Source organism: Podarcis tiliguerta (assembly GCF_965153285.1).
Source record: "Podarcis tiliguerta genome assembly, chromosome: 7".
NCBI lineage: Eukaryota > Metazoa > Chordata > Lepidosauria > Squamata > Lacertidae > Podarcis > Podarcis tiliguerta.
Window position 1 is genome coordinate 22,539,666 of NC_139540.1, and position 22,424 is coordinate 22,562,089.

General features: G+C 43.6%; 1 protein-coding gene across 2 annotated transcripts in view; it reads right to left on the reverse strand.

The window, feature by feature from the left end:
- Positions 1-22,424, reverse strand: part of GRHL2 (grainyhead like transcription factor 2) — a 74,218-nt gene that overhangs the window by 50,891 nt on the left and 903 nt on the right. For both annotated transcript variants that reach the window (XM_083450827.1, XM_083450828.1), the window contains exons 2-5: positions 7,196-7,385; positions 6,004-6,071; positions 3,818-4,214; positions 2,499-2,554 (exon numbers count right to left, since the gene is read on the reverse strand). In XM_083450827.1, coding sequence (XP_083306953.1) covers positions 2,499-2,554; positions 3,818-4,214; positions 6,004-6,071; positions 7,196-7,385 — 711 coding nt within the window. The remainder of the gene's footprint in view (positions 1-2,498; positions 2,555-3,817; positions 4,215-6,003; positions 6,072-7,195; positions 7,386-22,424) is intronic.

Consider the following 22,424-nt stretch of genomic DNA (forward strand, 5'->3'; position numbering starts at 1 on the left):
CTTATGCCACAGCCAATGTAGATCTGCTAATTCGGGAAAAGGCTTTCTCTGTAGCAGTGCCCCACCTATGTAATGCCCTCCCCTCAAGAGATGCAGCAGGTGCCAACTTTTCTGAACTCACCAGCAGCCTAAGGGCTACTGATTTGCCCAGGCCTTTGTAGGGGTTTAGTACCAGGTCAGTTGGCAAGCAGCTTTATTCTGTATTAATCTGTTTTATATTTGGCAATGTTTGATGTTTTAGCCGCCCTGTTTTATGAGACTTATTGATGTGGTTTTACCTATTTCTGGGCCCCGCCCTTGGATAGCTGTGTGGTGATGAACAGAGGGCGAGAAATACTTTTAAGCAAACCAACAAACCAGCTCTTAAAAGTAACACAATTGATTTGCTGAAAACTGACACTTGATCTTCAATTGCTTTTTGTGAGGCCTTCCCTTTCTCAAATCAAAGTATTCAGTTTTAATGCTTTAAAGGAAACAATAATTCAGGAAGGTTTGGAGCACAAATTCCTAAAACCTTTTTCTACATAAACGTAAGAGCTTCAGTTGTAGTGTTTGGAGCATAAGCCTGGACAGGGTTAAGCAATAGCAAATTTGGCTGCTATATGTGAACAGACTTTTCTGACAATGTTCTTAAAACTCAGAATATACCTGACCAAAATTGTAATCTCTTTCCTAAAGCACAAGGGAAATTTCTTCCATCCGATTGATCGTGCCCTAGAGTAGGAGGAGTTATACAGAGAGCAATTCCGAATTTATATTATTTTACTCTTACCTGGCTGCAAGGTTTAAGATGCCTGTGTAATTCAAAATCAGCAGAAATGCCCCCTCTCATCTTAGTGGGTGTTGGATTCAAACTTTGCTCCTTTTTTAAAGGGAATAATTCATTTTTGTCTAGGAAAGTACTAAAACTGTAAGGCTTTAAACCTTTTGCCTCGCTGTGTTAGGGTTCTTTGAAGATGAAGGTTTTTTGGCCAAGGGGGGGGGGGACAGGGGCAGGGATCATTTCCTCATAATCAGCTTCATGTTGCGTTGGTGAGATATGAAATGTTATCCTTACATTGCTACCCCTCATGTTAACATGACCATCCAGAATGCTTTCCTAAGGCACATTTCACACATACCCTTTTTTAAAGTTTATTGTTCTAGCCAAAGGCCTGAATGTGAATAATGCAATCATGGAAATAGAGCCAATCACAAAGGTCTGTCCTGCCTGATCATCATCCTTTCCCCTGATGGGGTGGCATCTGGCTGTGAAAGAGCTTTGCAGGACACACACACCTGTGAATAATGCATCCACTGTTCTTAGCCTCCCTGAGCCCGGCTTCGGCTGGGGAGGGCAGGATATAAATAAAAATTATTATTATTATTATTATTATTATTATTATTATTTCGGCATTCATTTGCTTAGGCATTTTAAGCATCCTTCATTATTATTTTTGCCCACTTTGTTGTTTTTAACTGCCTCTGTTGTCGATAAGCTCATTTTATGGTTGCTCATCTACACGTCAGTCGCTTATTTTAAGCTGTACCATGCACTGCAGTGTAGACTGCAGAAAGAAGAGATGTAGATATTTTAAATAAATAAATATTAAGTGCACCAGTGATGGCCACTGTAACAACATAGACTTGAGAAATGAAAGAGCAAGAGCTTTAATAGCGCCACATTTTCAGCGTTATTTATACTAACTGTGCCTTGAAGGACAAGTGTACCAAATTCCAGCCTCTTATTCGTTGAGAAAGTGCCTTAACAATTTTGATACCTCCACCGGCTGGTGAGAGAGGCACAAGGAAAAAAGAAGGAATGCTGAAAGGAGACCATCACACTAAGACACAAGATCTACCCACCCGGGAAGAATGGCAGATGAAGCTGAAATGACTGGCAGAATCCGAGACCAGGGAGAAGAGTCGGTGGAAGAAGATTGGAAAAAAATCAAAGTATATTTACAAAAATACTGCAAAATTAATGAATGTTAGAAGAATGCTGGAATGAAGTTATATGGTTTTAGCAGAAATGTTATAAAGAATTAAGCAAAAACTGATTGTTAATGGGCTAAAGTGGAAAATTTAAAGTTAGATTGTGTTAAGATAAATTATAGAACAAAAAATTGAGAAAGATGGAAAGGATTTGCTGAAATAGCTAAATTGAACTAGAATACAAAAAAGGGAGGTGTGAGGAGGTCAATGAAACAAGTAAATGAAAGGTAGAGATATGGAAATATTGGATGTGTTTTTAAATGTTTTTGTTTTTCTTGTTGTTTTGATGTACTGATTTTTTTGTTTTTCTTTTTCTTTTCAATGTATTGTTTGTTAATTTTTTTATTGTTTTCCCCCCCTTTTTTTCTGTAACTATTAAACTTCTAATAAATATTATTTTTTTAAAAAGAAAGAAAGGAGACCATCACACTATCCTGGATGACGGAGGAGCCACCAAGGATGGGCTCTGCATGCCCTCTGTTTACACCTGACGCAAACCAGGAGAGTCCAGTGCAGTTACTTACTTGGCTGTTTGTTCGTAAATGTATTCCTCAGGCCCCACAGATCCACTGCGGTATTTCTGGAAAACAAAGAGTGCATCAAAAGAGTCAAATCAAATCGCTTGCGTTTTAAAAGTCAAAGGATTACTGATACGGTTAATCAGGTACTTTATTAATTACATTTGCATATGGCTAAAACAAGGGTCTCATTTGCACACCACAGTAAGCCAAAGGAGGACTTACTACTGTGACCATGAACATGTGAAGGATTCTTGAGACAAACTTGCCTCTGCTTTGCTCCCTGGGCTTTTAACCCCATCGAGTTGCAGCAGCTAAGCCAAGTTTTGGCTGACTGTGTCGTCCAACCTGGTTTTCTCCACCTGATCTACAATTTGTAGCCATAGGACAAACCTTGCTTACAGATCACGATTAAGGAAGAAGGACCTTAATCGCGATTCCCTGGTTTGGGTGACGTGCCGCACGGGAGTTGAAAGCCTGGGGGAGAGCAAAGCAGAAGTGAGCTGGCTTCTGGAGGGCATGCTAAGATATAAACACGGCCAATGTTTTTGAATGCCAGAAATAGGTTTTTTTTTCCATGTGAAACCCAAGAATAGGACATTACCTCAGAATAGGTATTCCCTTCTTTGTGGCAGAAAAGAGGGAATGCCTCTTTTAAGCTTGGCATTTGCAGTTCTTATAAAAATAACAAGTTGGCACCAGCCTGTTAGTTGAAATCAGTGGGACTAAGATTCATGAGTCGCTTATGATTTTGAGGACACCCAAGCTCAACTAATTTTCTATGGAGCCAAACAAGGTATATATAAAAAAATCTGCTGTCCATCTATGCAGGTGACAAAAAAATAAGAAAGGCTGCAATCCTAATCCTATTTACCTGGGCGCTGTGGGTTAAACCACAGAGCCTAGGGTTTGCTGATCAGAAGGTTGGCGGTTTGAATCCCCACAACGGGGTGAGCCCCCATTGCTCGGTCCCTGCTCCTGTCAACATAGCAGTTCGAAAGCACGAAGTGCAAGTAGATAAATAGGAACCGCACTGACGGGAAGGTAAACGGCATTTCCGTGCGCTGCTATGGTTCACCAGAAGTGGCTTAGTCTTGCTGGCCACATGACCCGGAAGCTGTACGCCGGCTGCCTCGGCCAGTAAAGCACAATGAGCGCCGCAACCCCAGAGTCGGCCACAACTGGACCTAATGGTCAGGGGTCCCTTTACCTTTACTAAACCCCACTGAATTCAATAGGGCTTTTCCTCTGCTGAATAGGCCTGGTTAGGATAGTGCTGTTGGTCAGTACTGCCATACCCACAGCAGCCCAGCTGAAAGACATACCTCTGCCCCTCCATCTTTGAAGGTTTCGCTGTAAGTGCTATCGGGAGTACTCCGCTGGTCATCTTTCAGGTAGGTTGAATGGGGCATGATGCTGGGCACCTCATAATGCGCATGCTCAAATATAACACTCCGGTGCTCCTCATTTTCTCCCCTTGCGTAATGCGCCGATGGAGCCACATAAACAGGGGTGTACTCTTCTGCCTTCACCACCATCACCCCCGTCACAGAAATGGAAGTCGGGCTTCCGGATACGCTGGAACTGAACTGCTCCCTTTTCGACGTCTCCAGCTGCTCCTGATTCAAAGAAAGGTTCACCGGCACTGTTTTCAAAACCTGGACTCTGTTTTCCCCACCGCTGGCCAAGTTGCTCTGAGCTTCACTGGTGGAAAGGCAACTTCTGGGGAAATAAATGTGAATAAAAGGAGATGGGCTAAGTTTTGTAACTACAGTGAACCGGTGTGGTGCAGTGGTTAGTGCTGGACCAGTACTAGGAGGACTCGGGTTCAAATCCCCACTTGGCCATGAAGCTCGTTGTGTGGCCTTGAGCCAGTCTTACTCTTTTCTCAGCTTTATAGGGCTATTCTGAGGGAAGTATTAGCTGCTCTCTCTCTTGCTCTCTCTGTGTGCATATGTGTGAATCATAGAATCATAGAGTTGGAAGAGACCACAAGGGCCATCGAGTCCAACCCCCTACCAAGCAGGAAACACAATCAGAGCACTCCTGACATATGGTTGTCAAGCCTCTGCTTAAAGACCTCCAAAGAAGGAGACTCCACCACACTCCTTGGCAGCAAATTCCACTGTCGAACAGCTCTTACTGTCAGGAAGTTCTTCCTAATGTTTAGGTGGAATCTTCTTTCTTGTAGTTTGGATCCATTGCTCCGTGTCCGCTTCTCTGGAGCAGCAGAACACAACCTTTCTCCCTCCTCTATGTGACATCCTTTTATATATTTGAACATTATCACCCCTTAACCTTCTCTTCTCCAGGCTAAACATGCCCAGCTCCCTTAGCCGTTCCTCATAAGGCATCGTTTCCAGGCCTTTGACCATTTTGGTTGCCCTCCTCTGGACACATTCCAGTTTGTCAGTGTCCTTCTTGCACTGTGGTGCCCAGAACTGGACACAGTACTCCAGGTGAGGTCTGACCAGAGCAGAATACAGTGGCACTATTACTTCCCTTGATCTAGATACTATACTCCTATTGATGCAGCCCAGAATTGCATTGGCTTTTTTAGCTGCCGCGTCACACTGTTGGCTCATATCAAGTTTGTGGTCAATCAAGACTCCTAGATCCTTTTCACATGTACTGCTCTCAAGCCAGGTGTCACCCATCTTGTATTTGTGCCTCTCATTTTTTTTGCCCAAGTGCAATACTTTACATTTCTCCCTGTTAAAATTCATCTTGTTTGTTTTGGCCCCGTTCTCTAATCTGTCAAGGTCGTTTTGAAGTGTGATCCTGTCCTCTGGGGTGTTAGCCACCCCTCCCAGTTTGGTGTCATCTGCAAATATGATCAGGATGCCCTTGAGTCCATCATCCAAGTCGTTGATAAAGATGTTGAATAAGACCGGGCCCACATGTGTGTGTGGACACATGCACAGGGAGAACCATGGATCAACCTGTGCTCCTTGGAAGAAAGATGGGCTATAAATAAATAAGATTCCACTTTTCTGGCTTCATGTTTATATTGTTTTGGCTTTATATTGGGGCATTATTGCTTTTAATTGCACTGTTACCCACCCTGAAATAAGCTGAATAAAAGGCATATGCAAATAAAAAGAACAAAAAAATTGAAAAACACCTAATATGAGGTGTAATAGTTATTAATGCATAAAGTTTCATACTGTTTAAGCTGATTGGCTTGGATCCCTAAGATGCAATTGTTTTAATTGCTTTTATACATGCAACTATTTTATAAATCTTTTTGTTGTGTTGCGAAATTGCTTTGAGATACTTCACAGGAAGCAATTCATAAATGAAATAAACAGTATTTATACTGCATGGTGAACAGGAGCAGATCCAGGAGGCTCTTGCAATGTGGGTGCCCTGCCATGGTGAATCTTGACCCCAGCCCTGACCATAAGCCATCTTGCTACTTTTTAAAACTCAGCAAGTATTCCACCCCCACCCCACCCTGCTTAGAAGCAGCCTATTGATGTGCTTTTAAAATAATAATATAATACTGTACCTTTTATCTTGGTCTTCTTGATTATCACTCACTTTGTTAAGAGACAACACCCTTTTATCTCTAGGAACCTGAAACAACAGGATTCACATTATGCGACTATGATAGTAATGGCAGGGGGTAAGATTAGCCAGCTGGACCAAATTTGACTCTCAAAGCAATCTTATCTGTTCCCTGTAAAAGGTAAAGGGAGCCCTGACTGTTAAGTCCAGTCTCAAACGACTCTGGGGTTGCGGCGCTCATCTCGCTTTACAGGCTGAGGGAGCTGACGTTTGTCCGCAGACAGATTTTCCGGGTCATGTGGCCAGCATGACTAAGCCGCTTCTGGCGAACCAGAGCAGCGAACGGAAACACCGTTTACCTTCCCGCCAGAGAGGTACCTATTTATCTACTTGCACTTTGACGTGCTTTCGAACTGCTAGGTTGGCAGGAGCTGGGACCGAGCCACGGGAGCTCACCCCGTTGCAGGGATTCAAACCGCCGACCTTCCGATTGGTAAGTCCTAGGCTCTGTGGTTTAACCCACAGCGCCACTCGCGTCCCTATTTATGTATTTTAGGAATTTAGATATCCCAGTTTTTGAGGCACCTTGCAATATACGCTTAGCATACAATAAAATCAAAGAATGACAAGACAGCAAAACCCAAACGAAACATGAAAGCAAAGCAACACTAAAAACTATCCAGAGAATCAAGGCAAAATATATACAACCCAAGCCCTGGAAGAATTTTTAAAATCTCAGTTATTCATCTAAAGCAGGGGTGGACTAATCTGTGTCCCTTCAAATGCTGCTGAACCCTAACCCTAACCCTTCGGTCTCAAACAGTGAAGCCAATGATCAGGGGTGCTGGGAGTTATTGTCCAACAACATCTGGATGGCCACAGGGTAGCAACTCCTGGACTTAAAGGCTAAATGAGAGGCAGTTAGCCAGGCCACCATAAGAAGGACATTCACAACCTCGGTGCCACTACCAGAAAGGCCGTGTTCTGTGTCCCAGCGAAGCAAACTTCCAGAGGTTGAAAGATGGACAACACCTCAGATGACCACTATAGAGAGTGAGCAGATTCATGCAGGAGGAGGCAGTTCTTCAAATAAGCTGGCCCCAGGACACTGAGGGCTTTATAGGTCATAAAACACAAGTTGAATTTTGCCAGAAGTCAGTGCAGCTTGATTAATCCTCGTTTGAGCTCCCTACCTTGTAATAATCGTACAGTAATCCAAGAGCAGCTGCACTGTCCTCGTCCCCATTGATGCTCATCATAGCCTTTGTAGCTGCTGTTAAGGGATTTTCCAGATAAGATTTCCAGGCTTCATCTTCACTCGTGTAAGCCCTCCTGGTATTGAATGGAGCATCACTTGGCACCACAGTCACAAGCCGGTTTTTACTGCAGAAGGAACAGGCAAACATAAACAAAGGCAGTGGTACCCAAAGAGACCTCTCATTCTGCAAAGGCAGGCAAATTTCAGTAGCACAATTCTCCCTAGACAGAATAAGAAAACATGTGGCTTTTTGATCATCCAAAAGAGGCAACTTTTTTTGTAAAGTGGGCTACGTTAAGAACTTGAGGAAACGTCACTTGATCCAGGGGCAGTCCACCTATATATTGACCTATTCCTACCTCTTTTTCGTAATAGTGACACAGACCATAAAGTGAGAATATTCTTCACAACTGTGAGCAGGGCAGTGTGGTTGGGTAAGTGAAGACAAGCTACAACAATCAACTATAAGGTTGTTCACTGCTCCTGCTCAGGCTGTACAGAAAAAGCATTTTGGTTCCTGAGATTCATTCTGATTGCACAGATAAAATCTAAGGGATAGAATTCTACAGGATGTGTTGCTAATGTGCGAAAACAGTCAAGATCCAATGATCCCCAGGTACACATCTCCAGGTGGTGGAGATGTCAGGCGCCATCCTGACCCCCAAGCATCTTCACTTGGTTGCAAGTGGCCGATACCCAGGTGCAAAATGCGCCTGGCGCCTGGTTAATTTCGAACACTGCGTACAGGAGAGGAATTCTTTTGAATACCTGGGCTCCAAGTCATTTAGGGCAGTGTTCCCCAACCTTGGGCCTCCAGCTGTTTTTGGACTACAACTCCCATCATCCCTCGCTAGCAAGACCAGTGGTCAAGGATGATGGGAATTGTAGTCCAAAAACAGCTGGAGGCCCAAGGTTGGGGAACACTGATTTAGGGCATTATATGTCAATAGCAGCACCTTAAATACAGCCCAGAAACAAAGACATGGCCAGCGAAGGTCCTTTAGGACTGATATTATCTCAGCTGGCTGCCCCAGTCAATGTAAGTTTACTGCCCATGTTTAAGGGCAGCCCCACGTAAAGCAAATTACAGTCATTCAAAACAGCAAAAAGAACATTCCCAGAGCCTAAGTTGCTACAGCAAGGCTCTCTCTCTCTTTCCCTCCAAGAATGGCCATAATTGCTTAGAGTGGAAATACCTGTTAGCAGTACTAACTAGCATGAAATTTGGCCCCTACTTCCTACAAATCCTCAAACAAATATACTCCCAAGCCTCAGCAAAATGCAGAACTAACAATATGGACTCTAATACCATAGCAATCCAAAGAGGCACAAAACAAGGATGCCCACTGTCTCCCTTCTTATTTATCCTGGCTCTGGAACCCTTAGCAATCCGAATCCGATCAGCCATAGACATCAAGGGAGTGGAAATAAAAGGCAGAACCTACAAATTAGGGCTTTTTGCAGATGACCTAATGGTCACAACACCAGATTCCATAAACACAGCAACCTCCCTAAACAGACAACTCAACACATTTGCAATGGTGTCGGGCCTACAAGTACCGTATTTTTTGCTCTATAAGACGCGCCAGACCATAAGACGCACCTAGTTTTTGGAGGAGGAAAACATGAAAAAAAAATATTCTAAATCTCAGAAGCTAGAACAACAAGAGGGATCGCTGCGCAGCGAAAGCAGTGATCCCTCTTGCTGTTCTGGCTTCTGTGATAGCTGCGCAGCCTGCATTCGCTCCATAAGACGCACACACATTTCCCCTTACTTTTTAGGAGGGAAAAAGTGAGTCTTATAGAGCAAAAAATACGGTAAATTTTGTAAAGTCAGAAGCTATGTGCTTCACCACCCCTCCCCACACCCCAAAAGAACTCACTAATGTCACCAAGATAAAACTTTGCCACACCAAGTTCAGATACCATGGGGTACAAATAACCAGAAACCTCAATAAATTATACCTCCACAACTACAAGCCCCTGTGGCGACAAATAAACAAAGACCTAAAGAGATGGAACAACATGAATTTCACTCTCTCAGACAAAATAGCCATGATCAAAATGATCACCCTCCCAAAACTAACCTACCTATTCCAAACTAGAGAACCTGCCATAGCTCAAAGAAAGCATTCTGTGCCCTTGAGGCTACCTGAGCCTCCAGAGATAGTGTTGGATCAAGGAGTAGCCTTAAGACTACGTACCTGCTCTTTCAGGGAGCCTAGGCTCCCATCCAGAAGAGGCTGCCTATCCACTTCCTGGATACAAGAATCACCAACCCACAATGCTTCCATCTTGTCATGATTTAGTCTCAGTTTATTGGCCCTCATAGCCCATTCCAGCCCAGCACCTGAAGAGACTCCCCTTATTCTTAAGATAACAAAAAATAGAGATGGGTATCATCAGCCTACTACTGACACCACATTTCAAATCTCCTGGTGACCTCCCCCAGCGGCTTCCATATGTATTTAATTATTTACAAATTCATAATCTGCACCTTAACAAAAAAATATAGCAAGGAAGAGTACAACTTATAATTATGAAAAGCAACAGAAGACCCAGAATAATCTCATTAAAAATAAATAAATACAGAAAAAGAAAAATCATGCCATAAAGACCTAAGTAAAAAGGTTTTCAAAAGACATTTGGCTTCCCTTCTCTCAAGGAATCCTGGGAACTGTAGTATGCTAAGAGTGCTGGGAATTGTAGCTCTGTTAGGGAAGTCTCTTAATTAGTCTCGACACCCTTAACGAACTACAGTTCCCAAGACTCTTTGGGAGAAATAATAGCTGTTACAAGTGGTACAAGAGTACACTTTAAAGGTATGGTACAGAGACAACCACGTTCGTTTCTGGCTCTCCCTACGACTAGCGAAAGCATAGCAAAATGCATGATATAAATCATGTGCCCTTGCTGCAGCGACATAATTCATAGTTTGCGGAACTGAGCTTCCCTAGATTACTTTACTGAAATGTGCTTTTTCTTTCGTTTAGTGTTGAATACAGAGGACACACCGGTCAACAATTTCACTCAGTGCTCAAGCCTCCCCCTGCCCGCCCGCCCCAAAAAACAACAACACTGTACTGTCATTTTTCTCCCTGTAACTACTGAGTATTGACGCTCTCCCCTGGACGTTTGAAAAAGAGTTCCTTGCTGCTTATCTCACCACGCTTCATTGAAATAACTTTTTATAGGTACCATTTCCTGAGAGTGAGTGGCAGAAGGAACATGGGGGAGGAAGATAAGAGGCGGGAGGAGATGATAAAAACGTGGGGGAGAGCCCAATGATTACATTTTCAATGGCACTCTCCAACGGCACACTGCAGCAGCTCTGCCAAGTGCAGAGAAGGCACTGCTGCGCCTTTTCTCCTCGCCCTCCCTCTTCCAACAGCTCCTGCCTGCTCCATAGCAAAGGCCTCTTAAGAAGGCCAGAGATCTTGATGCAGCCCACCTCAACCTAGCCTTGACCCTTCCCCTAGGGCTAGGCTTCGTGAGCTTTGATGTAGCAGCTAATTGAGAATGACCCCGGAGGTAGATGCCAATCTATAAATTAAGCAAGTCAAAACCACCTTCAAATGCAGCACACAGACGAGACTAATCCAAAGGCTTGTTGTTATTTAGAAAAATATTTCTATATCACTATGCATTAAAAATATCAGTGTAGCTCACCATGATAATACAAAAAAATTAAAATACACAAATAACCCATGCAATAAAGAAGTTAACATCAGAAACCAGTGCACTATTACGGAAAGATGTGTTCTTAGGTGCCTGCATAAGCCTGCAGAGGGTTTCAGCAGGTGTGTAAAAGCTGAGTGTGAAACTGGCAAGGAGTTCAAGAGCGACAGAATTTTGAGAGCGACCCACAAGACAAGTTGTGGCTGGGGGTGGGGGGGTCTCTTGATCTCTCCGCCTGAAATTCCAAGGGGGAATTCTGAAAGCTGGAGAAACCAACCACCTCTGGTGGGGTACTCAGGAGAGGCTATTGCAGGAAAAGCAACTAAGAGTCTTCTGGAGAAAAGATCTGCTCTGTTTGTGTCTATTGGGGTGATGATGTCAACATTTTTAATATTAGTTTGATCCGCAGGTTCTTAGGATTGCCCATGGAGGCACTGGATAATTCTTACACACCCATCAAACCCTTGGTTGTGGGGAGCAACTGGTGAGCTCAGAAGGAAGAGCAAGTTTAAAGAAAGTTTGAGAAACATCATATTAATTCTTCTCAAATCAGCACAGAATAGAGGTAATCAGACATTTTCAGACCACTGGAGAGAATATTCTTAGAGCGCTGGACAGGGCATCCTTAGAAACTCAGTCATGGCATGCTATCCTTTGAACACAGTTTATTTACTTTTATTCAGGGCACTACCTATTTAAATATCTATCCTAGTTTTGTTTTGCAGCAGAGATGGGGAACGTGTGGCTCGTTGAACTCCAGACCCCATCAGCCCTGACCACTGGCCATGTTGGCTTTGGTTGATGGGACTTGGAAGTCCAACAACACCTGGAAAGCCACAGGTTCCCAGTCTGTGCTTCACAGCCTACTAGGAATGGCTACAGGTATCAAGAGATCCTTGGCAGGATGCCATAGTGATCCTCAGCACCATCTGCTTGCTTGTACAGAGCCACTGGCAAGCAAGCATGCACACAAACAGACAATGGAAGCAAGGATCAGGGAGTCAAGGGTAGGTAGCGGTCTTTTCAAAGCGTCGAGACATCAGCAACTGCCTGAGGATGCCAAGGTCTAACACTGATCCTCCTACACCTTGTATTGGGAGGTGGGGCAGGGGAATTAGGCAGGTATGTGGGCAAGACAGATCATTATTCTGCACAGATACGCTGGAGAAAGAACTTCACTGCTAACTTCTATACGTTTCTGAGCCTGGCATCATTACCAAGAAATCACTCCCTGCCTGCCAAGATTAATTAGAGATAGAGCAATTCAATAAATATGTAATTACAAAACAAACTTTTGAAAAAAATAAATTATTTTATTTGGGCTGCTTGTTTGTTTTGTGGCAAGATGATGCCAGACAAACAGGAGGAGGAAAGTGTTTAAATAAGTCTCATAAATAATGAGCTGTAAGAAAAGACACCAATACATTTCCACCAGGGAAAATGTGAACAGCGGTTATGTCACTTCATTCTTACGCCGTTTCTAGACTTGGCACAGGGAGAAGAAGATGAAGAAGAAGAATAGGAGGAGGAGTTTGGATTTGATATCCCACTTTATCACTACCCGAAAGAGTCTCAAAGCGGCTAACATTCTCCTTTCCCTTCCTCCCCCACAACAAACACTCTGTGAGGTGAGTGAGACTGAGAGACTTCAAAGAAGTGTGACTAGCCCAAGGTCACCCAGCAGCTGCATGTGGAGGAGCGGAGACGCGAACCCGGTTCCCCAGATTACGAGTCTACTGCTCTTAACCACTACACCAACTGGCTCTCCAGAGAAAAGGCAGGCGGGCTGCATCTTCTTTCAGAAAACAGAGCCTAAGTCTGGTTGATCGCTGCTAGAAACCACTATCTCCTCTGCCTGCTTTCTCAAGGTTTTCTGGGGTTGCCTTTCTTCCATTCACCATTCACCAGGAGTGAGCCTTAGTGGATGACGCAGGGGGGCCTTGCTGCTTACCCCCTCTGACAAGTCAACGCTGGAGGGAGGGAGGTCAGGTAAGTGGTGCAGGCCCACTGAGTTGAGGTTGGTTACTCCTCTTTGTAGGGCTGTCTTGGTGATGCTCTCACATCTATGAACAGCAGACGATATGGGAAAGGGCCATGGCTCAGGGTCAGAGCACACACATTGCCTGCAAAAGATCCAAGGTTCAGTCTCAAGTATCTCCAGGCAGGGCTGAGAGAGATCCGACCCAAAATTCTAGGCTCTTAAGAAAATGTTGTGAGCAGCACAATGTACTGTGGTACCTCTGGATGTGAATGGAATCCATTCTGGAGCCCTGTTCACTTCCTGAAGCGAACGTAAGACGCGACTGCGCCTCTGCGCGGGCCACGTTTCGCCGCTTCCGTGCATGACATCATTTTGAGCGTCTGTGCATGCGCAAGCGGCGAAACCCGGAAGTAACGCGCTCCTTCTGGGTCGCCGTGGAGCGCAACCCGAAAATATTTAAGCTGAAGCGTATTCATCCCGAGGTATGACTGTATCCATGTCACAGAACAAAAACTAGTGATGGTCAGAACACACTTAACTTAAAGTCATTTATATCACTGGCTCTACTGCTAGTATTACAAATTTCTGCTAACCCAGAAATAGTACCTCGGGTTAAGAACTTTACCTCAGGATGAGAACAGAAATCGCGTGGTGGCAGCGGGAGGCCACATTAGCTAAAGTGGTACCTCAGGTTAAGAACAGTTTCAGGTTAAGAAAGGACCTCCAGAACGAATTAAGTTCGTAACCAGAGGTACCACTGTATCTGCTTGAGTCAAAGGTTCATTTTTATGTTATAGTCTTAGAAAAGGCAGGCTATGGGGACATGACTATGGGGATTGGAATAAAGAGTGCCTGCACTTCAGAATTAACCACAACACCTTGCTAACCTCCATTTCCAAATTCTTTCCCTACCCCGTCTTCGTTGCCTGCTCACCTCTAGCCCTGCTAAATTGTAAGTTGCTCTAGGCAGAGGTCCATTTCCCCCCGCCCCTTGTGTTACTCAGTAAATCACTGTGTAAAGTGACAAAGATTTAAAAAATGATTTCTTGTGATTTTGAGAAAAAACACTGGGCTGTGCTTGCTGGGCTGATGAGAATGGCTGTCCAAAACGATTGGAGGGCACCAGGTTGTCAAGTGCCAGGTTGTCAAGTGCTGCTGTGCAACAGCGTTCTCCAGCATTTAGTCCACCAGTGTTGTTGGACTGCAGCCCCAGTCAGCTAAGCCAGGTGTACTCCAACAACACCTAAGAATGGAGAATAGCACTCTGCAGTATATTAGTACGTGGATCACAGGCTACACTTGAGGCTGTGGCAAGACTCCAGCTTCCCCCAGGAAGTACGGCAATGCTTAGGAGGCAGAGAAAACAGTACTTTGAGTTTAGATCATGAGTAGGCAAACTAAGGCCCGGGGGCCAGATCTGGCCCAATCGCCTTCTCAATCCGGCCCACAGACAGTCCAGGAATCAGCATGTTTTTACATGAGTAGAATGTGTCCTTTTATTTAAAATGCGTCTCTGGGTTATTTGTAGGGCATAGGAATTTGTTCATATTTATTTTTCAAAATACAGTGATACCTCTGGTTACGTACTTAATTCATTCCAGAGGTCCGTTCTTAACCTGAAACTGTTCTTAACCTGAAGCAGCACTTTAGCTAATGGGGCCTCCTGCTGCTGCTGCGCCGCCACCACTCAATTTCTGTTCTCATCCTGAAGCAAAGTTCTTAACCCAAGGTATTATTTCTGGGTTAGCGGAGTCTGTAACCTGAAGCGTATGTAACCTGAAGCTTATGTAACCCGAGGTACCACTGTATAGCCCGGCCCCCCACAAGGTCTGAGGGACAGTAGACCAACCCCCTGCTGAAAAGTTTGCTGACCCCTGCTTTAGATGATGGTTTGTATTGGACTACCCAGGAGCAAGTCTCCGCAGCCTAGCAGCAAGCCTTGCAAGTGTCACACATGATAAAGTGTGAATGACACCTGCAAATCTCTTTGCCTAGAAGTGGCCAAAGTGGAGGAATCATCTCTGCTCCCTTCTCACCCCTGCTTTAGCACTAACTTAGCTCGCCCGCTGGAGTCAGGTTTAAATCGTTTAAAACTGCAAAAGGAATTCAGGCGAGACAGGTTTTAGACTGCAGGGCTCCGATGAAGGAGATACCGTCAAAACAGCTCCAGGGACAAAGCCATGTTTCCTTATCCGAATAGTGACGGAATAGAAATCCTTTCTTGAGGGTTAGAAGGTTTCTCTGTGCTTTCCAGGCTTGTCTTTTAAGCTTGGGAAATTGGGAAACATCTAAAATGCACTCTTTTAAAGTATTTTTGTTTCTGTGTGCGTGGGGGCAGGGATTATGTTTCTTGTTTTAAAACCTCTGGGCCAGAAATGTACTTCTTCACACAAGAAAGTGGGGCTATAAATACCAATATTTATTGGAGATTAAATATAGTGGGGAAGCCACCCAAATATGAGCAATTTCAAGCAATCATCTTCAGTGAACCCCAGTAAAGTTGCGAGACCCAAGCAAGAAAGCTTTGTTGTAGTAGCTTAAATTCCGCTCAAACTGAATACACATAAGAACTAGAAGTACGTAAGGAAAAGTTGGACCCTCCTGCTTAAAATATGTACAGACAGACGATGCGTTTCAAAATGCCCTGGTTTCACGTATTTTGTTTGTTGCGATTCTTGAAGCAGCATTCCATTCACGCACCTTCCGCTGGTATTTTGGGCAAAACTGGGATCTGAATAAAGCAGGGCTTCCAATTTCAGTTGCACCAGCATCCTAACCCAAACCATCATCCTCATCCCCATATCCTATTGTCACTATTTATTGATCACATTTATAACCAAGAAGCTCAAAGTGGGCTACTTGGTTCTCCTCCACATTTCATTCTCCCGACAACACCTTGAGATAGGTTAGACTGAGAGAGTGTGACTGGCCCAAGGTCACCCAGTAAGTTTCATGGTTGATCAGGGATTTCATGGTTTCATGGTTGACCAGCCCAACACTCTAACCACTACACCACACTGGCTCCAACTAGCAACACAAAACTATGGAAGTTTGGTCAGGGGTTCCACTGTGTTCAGTGGGGCCGACTACCTAGTAAGAGTGTTTGAAGATATCAAGTGTCCCTCTTTTCCAGGGACAGTTCCAGATTTACAGAAGCCATCCCAGTTTCTGATTTGAACCCAGAAAGTCCCGGTTTTCCTTAGGACATACCTATTTTCATCAGAGAAATTATCATTGGATAAATGTTTCATCGGAGAAATGTTGGAGTGCATGGAGTTATCCGACCCCTAAGCCATCTGAAGGCAGCCCTGTATCGGGAAGGTTTCTTAAAAAATGTTTAATGTTTTTGTATATGTTGGAAGCTGCCCAGAGTGGCTGCGGCAACCCAGTCGGATGGGTGGGGTATAAACAGAAAAATTACAATTATTATTATTATTATTATTATTATTGAATAGGATGTCCCTATTTTCATCAGATAAATATTAGAGGGCATGCAAGCAGAGGTAACAGAAAGAAACACATATACTTCTATAGCCGATTCCTTCTTCCATGACTCTGCCCTTCCTCCACTGGTTTCCCCATATTGAAATTTCGGTGTTAAGTTCCCTGCAAAAGCTGTAAGAAGTTTCCAAATATCTGCAAAATACTACCTTTATTTGCCCTAGAACACAGGAGGCATATACAATTTTTGCTGTTTGAACTTTAAAAAATATTACATGAAAGAGAGTATAACATTCTGAAATGCTGATCTAAATCTCGCTCTGCAAAACCTTTTTCTGACCTCAGTGCTGGGCTCTTTTTTTTATCCTGCATTCATGTCTTCCAGTCTGTTTCCTGCTGCCCTCAACCATCAACACTGACGCCTGGAGTATTTCATAATATACAAAGACAACCTCAATTAAACGGACGTGAACTGACATGACGGTAAGCTACTACCCTCTCTTTAAACATTCAGGATTCCACTCCTTCCCCACCCCAAATAAACGCTATAAAGAAAATGCTATTATTCGGATGCAAACAAAGATATGTTTTGTGCATGATACATTATAACAAGACGGTTACCAACAAGACACAAAATATTTTCCTCTACATGGAAGCACACCACAGCACCAAACCTATCCCAGTTTTCCCCACTTAGAGGTAAATAAACATATATACCACATAGCACTATAATTGCTCCCCTGCAGTATGTATTTATTTATCTCTCTCAAGGGCAGTTCAAATGTACATAACATTTCCCTTCATGAGAGAATTTAAAGAATAATTATCATGGAGGAATTACTATTACAGTATTATGGAAACATTCAAACTGATTTGGAAAACCTTGGTAGCCTTGCAGGAAAGATTCCAAAGCAGGATATTCAATTTCCACTAGCTTCTGATATTGGATTCTTCCCCACCACAGTAATTCCACGTGAATTAAAATTCCAACACAGTCTTCTACTCCCTTGCACTTATCAAGAGAGCAAGTGTGATCTATCGGATCAAAATCTGAACTTGAATTTGGGCACGGTGCCGCTAAAGTTAAGCACTTGTAAATCTCATTCAAAGGAAGAGAATTAAGTACATGCTTAACTTCTAATTTCTTTAAAAGTTTGCTTACTTTATGTTTAACTGCGCATGTTTTAAAGAGACATTGACTGTGAGGTTAAACTTGTGGAATGAAGTACAGAAGAAGGGGGAAGAAAATCCAGAAAGGAGAAAATGCTGCAGAAAGGCTCCCATCCTTATGCTGATTTAGGAGCAAACAAGTCAGTATAAGAGCCCATTACAGACCCGCCCTCATTCTGTTTTTCTTTCATGCTTTTCATCCAAATTCTATTGACTTTCCTAGTTTTAATTTGGCTTTCAGTTCAAAACAATCAAGCCACTAGGAGACGCAAATTCAGAAACCTCCAGCCAATCTTATCATATATACCTTCAAGTAGTCTTTTAACAAACAATACTCCTCCCACCCCGGATTGGCCAAAGACATCTTGGCACCTGACACAGACCCCCAAATAGCTACCCGTCAGCCAAGAAGAGGTCAGGGAAGGTCTGCATCAGGAACAAGCGGGTAAGAACAGTGGCGTAGCATGGGGGGTGCAGGGGGGGCTGGCCGCACCGGGCGCAACATCTGGGGGGGGGGCGCTCGCACTCGCAGCTCTCTGCCCCTACCTGGCTCACTCACTCTCTCTCTCACTGCAGTGCTGGCTGTGCGAATCTGATCCGAGCCGCCGGGTCGCCGCCCACTGTGGGGGGGGGGGTGCCAGGCGTGCGGTGCGGTGCGGAGAGAGAGCGAGGGACTATCTGGGGGAGGGACAGTGCAGTGGGGGGGGGGCGCAAATTACTTGCCTTGCCCCGGGTGCTGACAACCCACGCTACGCCACTGGGTAAGAAGGTTTGACATCAGGAACTGCTGCTCTGGTGGGACCCTTCCACCTAAGGCAGTCACTTCACCTTGCCTCATGGGCAGGCTGGCCCTGCTCCCAACCCCAAATAAATGAAACCCCTTCTTGAGATGACTGCCCCTGTCCAGGATATCACAACTGCTTGGTACAAAATGTGCACCCCTTTGGGTCCTAACACAAAGTAATGGTTTCCACTATACCCTATATACAACCATGAAATGTTCGCCTATAAAAATAATGGCGTTCATATTATTTGTTTGGTGCCAGCAATGCACATGGTGCTTTGCAAAGTATGAGAGCAGGTTCCTGCCCCAAGGAGCTCACAATCGAAAATTCAACACAGAGAAATCAACAGAGGAGGGCAAAGGAGCCTGCAGTTGCTTCAGCTGCCATGTGACGAGATTTAGTTCCACAGGTATTATGGGATTATGCCAAAAGCTTCGTGGAAAAGGTGGGTTTTGAGAAGGGATTTCAAGGGGGCTTTTTTTCAGCCGGAACTCACCAGAACTCAGTTCCGGAACCTCTCAGGTGGGTGCCCTTGCCATCGAAAGAGAACAATGGAGGCGTTCATGTTGAGTTCCGGGGCCTCTTTTTCTAGAAAAAACAGCACTGTATACACCTTAGTCGTCATCCCCCCACCGTTTTTCTAAACTACTGACCCCCAAATCTTCCTTATAGGAGAGTTGCGCCAGCACACTGATCATTTCCACCACTCTTTTCTACAACTGCAGGATCTGTCCACGTTCAGGATGAAAGATACCCATTCCCTTGTCCTGCAACCTTTGACAAAATATGTTGATACGTTATCTTTCTACTGAATATATCCATTCTCTTCCATTCTCACAGTCTACTCAGAACAAGAAAGATGGCGAAGCCATCTTCTCAGATTGTCACTTTGGGCCAATATGTACAATTAATTTTTTTCTGGCAAGGCTCTTTCCCTTTCACAGCGGTAGAAACAGAAATTCAGCAAGTGAAGCTTCTTCCAGCATATGGATGTAAAGCACATGCAGATGTCCTGCAGAACATTCAAAACTTTAAAATAAATCTGACATATACCTTAAAGTGCCACAGTATTCCTTGTAGGTTTTTTGCTACAACAGACTAACATAGGTAGTCCCTTTGATGCAGCAATGGGAAATTCACCTGTTATGCAGGTGTTAAGGTTTGAAGCTTTCCCTAGAAAACAAATTGGCAATGCCATTGCAACTCAATGCACACCTAAATGTATTTGATGGTATTCAACCTGTGTGGTGAAATTGTCCAGCAGCAACTGGCATTCACTCATCAGCACTCAATCAGGTTTATACACCTTTACCTTGCATCACCATGTAGGGATGGGCAAACTGAACAGTGACATCAGAAAGCCACCTCTTCATGCAGTCAGGTTGAATGAGCCACTCAAGCAGTCTATCTACATGAAAATAATTGTGTAAATCAGCCTCATCCCTCTGTTCCTCAGCTCTCTAGCAGTTCTTTCTGTATATTTTCCAAGAGGTGAAACAGGACAATAAACATCATGGGGACGGGGTGGGGGGGAGCAGTGCAGAAAAAATAGCTTTCACAAAACTAATGAGTGCAATCTCTTTGAAAGATATCACAAAATAATGCATATTATATTCTTAGACTGTGGCTTTTCAAGTAGCGCATAAGACAAGAGAATTAACAAGCAAATTCTGAAGACCTTTTCAAGAGACAAATACATATGGTAATTGAACTAAATTTCCCCCCATCCAATTCACCCATAGGCATAGCTAAGGGTGGGCAGGGAGGCAGCTGCCCCCTAAATCAATCAAAATCAATACAAATCTGAGGTTCTGCCCTCCCAACAAAAGCCTGCCCCACAACAAAACTCCTGGCTTAAATAGTTGTGCCTTGACGTATGGCTTCAAGATCTGCTGTGAGTGCAGACATAGCAATGTCTATACTCTACCTAACTTCATTTCCCTGCATCCTTACAAGTTCAATGCAGCTGTACCAGAGTGCAAAAAAGGCTGATATTTAATTTAGAAGCCTTTCAAGATGCTTCTAAAGATGATTGAAGAAAATTTGGTATCCATCATACAAAGACTAAGAATCTCTACTGGTACAACCAACCTGGAACAGGTGAAAGTGAGCATAGTGATCTCAAGCAAAAGGGTGTAAAAATCATCATGTGGGATTTTTATTTTTACCACTTTGGTCAGTATAGTAATATGCAAAGAGTTCTATGCGTCTTACCGCACATGCAAATAATTATAAATACTTGATGGCCTAACTGAAAACATTTAGCACTTTCATGAAGTTAAAAAAACAACAACATTTCTCTAATAAAGAAGTATTCAAATCTTTGTATCAATTCTTACATCAAGGAAATGACAACTCCTTAACGGTAATATATGTCTGGCAGACCAATCCTGTGCACAATTATTCAGAAAGTCCCACAAACGCAGTGGGTCATAGTACCAAGTTAAGTAATCAAGGATAACGAAGCCTAAATGCTACACAAATTAAGTTTTGGCACTAGACCAAAATGTGTATCATGAATGTATGAATCTCTATAGCCATAGTCACAGAGGGTGAAATGCACTATACTGTATTTCAAAAAACAAACCACCCTACACCTGTTTCTTCCCTTCTACCAAAAAGAGTAGAATGTTCAAAAGTCTCAATACATTTTGACTGACTCACATTTGAGCACATTTCAGATACTGATCAAAATCCTTATTTTAAATTATTGTCCCTCATACCAGAACATAAGGGGCGCAGCTTATTTTGTAACACAAAAGTACCACAGACCAAAACCATCAACTTCCAGTTGTCCCAAGGGGTGATGAAACTGTATACCCCATCATTCTGGATTATGAAACCAAAATTACCATCACCTTTCAGCTCACAATCTCTAACGCAATTTAGTCGGTACCATGTATTGAAATGCACACTTGAACAACTTTCTTATGGAGTTCTTTAAAAACTGACAGTGCAACAAAATGCAGTTGAGTGGTCGTAATACACCCATTTATTTTGAAACTTTGACCATACACAAGTAAATTCCCCAACACAAACATTGGGCAGAGGGGGTACAATACAGTTATTTTCTGGTTACAAAACTTCATGTGCCTCGGCTCTCAACCCAGCCAGTCTCCCCCCACCTAACAACCTTCTCATGTTAGAGATTTGTCAGATACCGCACCCTCTGTCTGTGGTCAGAACCACCACTTTGCTTAATAACACCCTCCCTCTTTTCTTCCTCCCCCTTTCCAGATGTATGTTGTAGGTCAGCCTAGGCCACAGCTCCAGTGAGGGACTTTCTTCCCTCTGTACATGTGTGTGTGTAGCAGGGAGGTGAGCAAGCTCAGAAGAACAATTCAAGGTAAATATATATCTATACTACTCCAGATCTTAAGTTCCAGCCCACTGCAAGGTGCTGGCCTCTCCTTTGCATCAAGAGCATGATCTGATCTGAAGTCACCAGTAAGAAAGGAGCCAACAATGTCCGCTGAAAAGGAAAAATAATACAATTGGGGTGGAGGAGCAGAAGCAGCCTATGAAAAACTTCCTATCTTTTCTCACTTTGCACATGCAGGTAAGCAGGAACAGGCAAGAGGCTAAAGGAGAAGTAACTAGATGAAGCCAATCTACAGTGTGTACACACACACATGCACACACTAGTGCCAGGATCATGATGTCCTTCACAGTTGCTATGTTAAAGTTCAAGGAAGTTTTTATGCTAACGCTACTTGGATTTGTTTTAAACTTCCTTAAGCACTAGGCTGCCATGCTTATTTCAAGGTGTCCTTATATTATGATTTCCCTAACCATTCCAACTTCTTTAATCAAGACCCACTATGTACGAATCACAAGTGTGCTGGCTTTTAAGGAAGAGAACTTTACAGAAGTTTTCATCTGGTGTAGAAACCCTCAATGTCATGCTGATTGGATTTTTCCCCCTTTTTTAATGACAAGCAATCTGTTGAAAAACGGAGACAAAACTTTTGCATGAAATCACTTCCTCTTACTGCGTATGGGAGAACAAGACATACGGTCATTTTTCCTTTACACCCTTCGACAATGGAGTTATTTTATGATATTTTCACACACACCCCAAAAAAAGAGTGGCTTGGAATAAAATGAGT